General features: G+C 37.3%; 2 protein-coding genes across 2 annotated transcripts in view; both read right to left on the bottom strand.

Moving 5' to 3' along the window:
* Window positions 1-1523: 1523 nt before the first annotated feature.
* Window positions 1524-2501, bottom strand: LOC117175458. Its single transcript, XM_033365165.1, has one exon. It carries the CDS (start codon window positions 2499-2501, stop codon window positions 1524-1526), a length of 978 nt encoding a protein of 325 aa, XP_033221056.1.
* Window positions 2502-2561: 60 nt separating this feature from the next.
* Window positions 2562-3343, bottom strand: part of LOC117175457 — a 3426-nt gene continuing 2644 nt past the window's right edge. Inside the window, exon 2 of the mRNA XM_033365164.1 lies at window positions 2562-3340. Within this exon, the coding sequence (XP_033221055.1) occupies window positions 2562-3340 (779 nt within the window). The remainder of the gene's footprint in view (window positions 3341-3343) is intronic.

Raw genomic sequence — 3343 nt, 5'->3', positions numbered from 1 at the left:
ATATAAATGAGAGTTATGCAAAAAGATACAAGCGCGAGAGGATATAAGTGAAAGCGGATATAAACGCGGTTTCAGTGCAACACCAAAAAGTACCAGATGTCTGGACTATTTAAGTGCTCGCTTATAACAAATATTTACATTTTGACATTGTTTAATTTTAGAACAGTACAATAATATAGGATGGTTCAAAATAAATGATTTAATAAGAGGAATTTACTGATATTATCACTCTGAATGGCTGAATTGGCCAATGAGAAAAATTGGTTAACGTTAATTGTTAATTGAATAGTTTCCAAAAAAAGTTAATAATAAAACAATTTGAACTTATATGGTCAAATTACGTCATTTATGTCGTTATATTTAAATTATATTGTATCCAAAACCCCCATCAATGAAAAATTTATTTTTGCGCGTTTTTGGCGTTAATCATGATTTCTTTGCGGCTCTCTAAAAATAAAAATTGGTTCTAATACATAAATATCGATGGGTTCTACGAAGAATATAATATCTTTTCCTTACCGATGAGAATTAGGCTAACTTCATTTTGTATGAAAATTAGTAAACACGTGGAAGTGTTAAAATAAATAAAAATCTTTAGAATTTTGTGGAGTATTAAAAAAAATTGTTTATTGTTAATGTGACAGGGTTGTGTAAAAAATGATTTTCTGTTTTCCAAATATCAAATTATATTTAAACACACAACAAAAAATACAAAAAGTGTTAGGGAACGGTGGTGTAAAATGGTTAGCGGAACACCAATTCAGACGACGAGTTCTGAGCTCGGTAGTGGCGAGAATTATAATGTTTGAATTTTCGAAAAATGAATCGCAGGCAGGGTAGAGGCCGATGATGCAGAGTGCAGTACATTTTTGGTAGGGGTAGCTGAGTTGCTTCTATTGGACAGTGAAATTCGAAGAGGGAAAATATCGGCGACACCCACTAAGGGCGAAATTTAGGAAGGGTTAGTCATACCTGACAAGAGTGCACGTGATAAAGATAACCATCAATCAGCAAGATGGTTTATGAGTTGAACCCTTGGAAAATTTCTAAAATAGCCCTAGTAAAAGTTTAGGATAAAACGTGCGGAATAGAGTATTTTAGGACTTAAAGCAGTAAAGACAGTAATTTAATTTTACAATTCTCTTTTCAAGAAATGTCGAAATCTGAAGAATATTGCTCGCGAAGGTTAAGAGCTTAAAGGAACTGTAGAATTTGAAAGATGAAAGGATTTACAATTTCTTTTTGAAAATAATAAACTAATAAAAATGTGAAACGAAAACGTGCTATGCTAGGTTACAAAAATGCAGATGTTTCGCTATGTGAGAAAATTCGGTAGTAAACTATTTAGAAACCATCTGTATAAAAAAGCGAGATGAAATTAAAATTTATGAACATGGGACTCGACATCCTGTTATATGAACTGATATATTAACAAATATAAACTATATGCGAAATGGGCATGCAAGGAACAAAAAGACACATAAAGAAAGTCTTATAGAAAAAAAAGCTGATTGCATGCGTGATTAATCATCCTTGCATTCATAGATCGAAAGTGGTCGCAATCGTGTAACGCTGCGCTTATACACCCCTGTATTTGTTCGCACTGTTACAATTCGAACAACCTTATCTTGCCCTGGATGTACATCTACAATGCGAGCTAGCTTCCAATCCATGGGAGCAAGATTGTCTTCTTTCAGGACGACGAGAGTTCCGACCTTGATAATGTCTGGATCGCTGGTTGATTGCCATTTGTTGCGGCTGATCATTTGATGCAGATATTCCTTCTGCCATCTGGACCAAAAATGCTGTCGCATTTGTTGAGCATGTTCCCATGATGACAGCCACCCAGCCGGGATGTCACGTAAATCAGTCTGTGGAAAGCTGGTCAGTGGACTACCGATCAGGAAACGACCAGGTGTCAAAGAAAGCAGATCATTAGGATCAGGGGAAAGAGGGGAGAGAGGTCGAGAGTTGAGAATGGCTTCTACCTCTATTACAAATGTTTCCAATTGTTCGTGAGTGAGTAAAGTTTTACCTGCTGTTCTAAGTAAATGATGCTTGAATAATTTGACAGAGGCCTCCAAGAGACCACCCATGTGGGGAGCGCGAGGGGGAATGAAACTCCAAGTAATTCGCTCCTTTGATAAATAAGTTTGAACCTTAGGATCCGTTTGTGCGGACTGAATCAAATCGTAAAGCTGTTTCTGCTCGTTTCGAGCCCCGATGAAATTTGTACCGTGGTCAGAATAAATATTCTGTGATTTTCCGCGACGTGAGAAAAATCTTTTTAAGCAACCGATAAATGATTCTATAGTTAGATCGCCGACTAATTCTAAATGAACGGCTTTGGTTGCGAAGCAAATGAACACGGCGACGTTAGCCTTTACCTTATTGCGGTTACGGTGGCGTTTTTCTTTGATAAAAAATGGTCCACAATAGTCGACACCTACATTCAAAAATGGTCGATTGGATTGCAATCTATTTTTCGGGAGGTTTCCCATAAGGTATTCGACACCCCGGGGTTTAACTCGGAAACATGTTACGCACTGGCGAATGATGTGTCATGTAACATTTCGACCATCAATTGGCCAATATTTCTCGCGGACTCCATACAAGTTAGTTTGAGTACCTGCATGCATTTTTTGGACATGTTCTTCGCGAATTATCAGTCTCGTAATGTGGTGATTTTTTGGATGGACAATCGGGTGTTTTTGATTTTCGGAAATTTGAGCGTACTCGAGCCTCCCTCCGACCTTGAGAATTCCTTGGTCAAGAAATGGATTTAAAGAAAGCAAACCACTTTTTTTATCTACTTGTTTGTTGCGTGAAAGATCGCAAATTTCCTTTGAAAATGCATACGATTGTGTTAACTGAATGATTTTAAGCTCGGAAGTTTCAAGTTCAGCTTGGGATAAAGGGCCTGTAATTCTATTTTTATTTCGTGAGTTATGAATAAATCTTAAGCAATATGCGAGTACGCCCTTGAGTGTTTTGAGTGATGAGTATTTTTCTAAAATGCTTAAATCTTGAATTGCTAGTTTGAAAGAGACGACCTCTGGAATTTTTCTAAGCTCAGGAACTTCACCCGTGTGAAGTTTCAATTGAGGCCATTTATCGTCATTTTGAGAGAGCCAACTTGGCCCACGCTGCCAAATATCAGCATTGAGAAATTCATGAGCTGTTTGCCCGCGAGAAACTAAATCTGCTGGATTATCATGTGTTAGGACGTGTTTCCAATCACATGGATTTGAATGAGTTTGAATCTCCGCTACGCGGTTAGCTACAAATGTTTTTAAGGTGTGAGATGGAGTATTAATCCAGTGTAGTGTGATTGTTGAATCTG

This window comes from Belonocnema kinseyi, chromosome 6 (genome assembly GCF_010883055.1).
Source record: "Belonocnema kinseyi isolate 2016_QV_RU_SX_M_011 chromosome 6, B_treatae_v1, whole genome shotgun sequence".
Taxonomy (NCBI): Eukaryota; Metazoa; Arthropoda; class Insecta; order Hymenoptera; family Cynipidae; genus Belonocnema; species Belonocnema kinseyi.
Note: the sequence above shows the minus strand (reverse complement) of the source record. Positions and strands in the feature narration are given on the sequence as shown.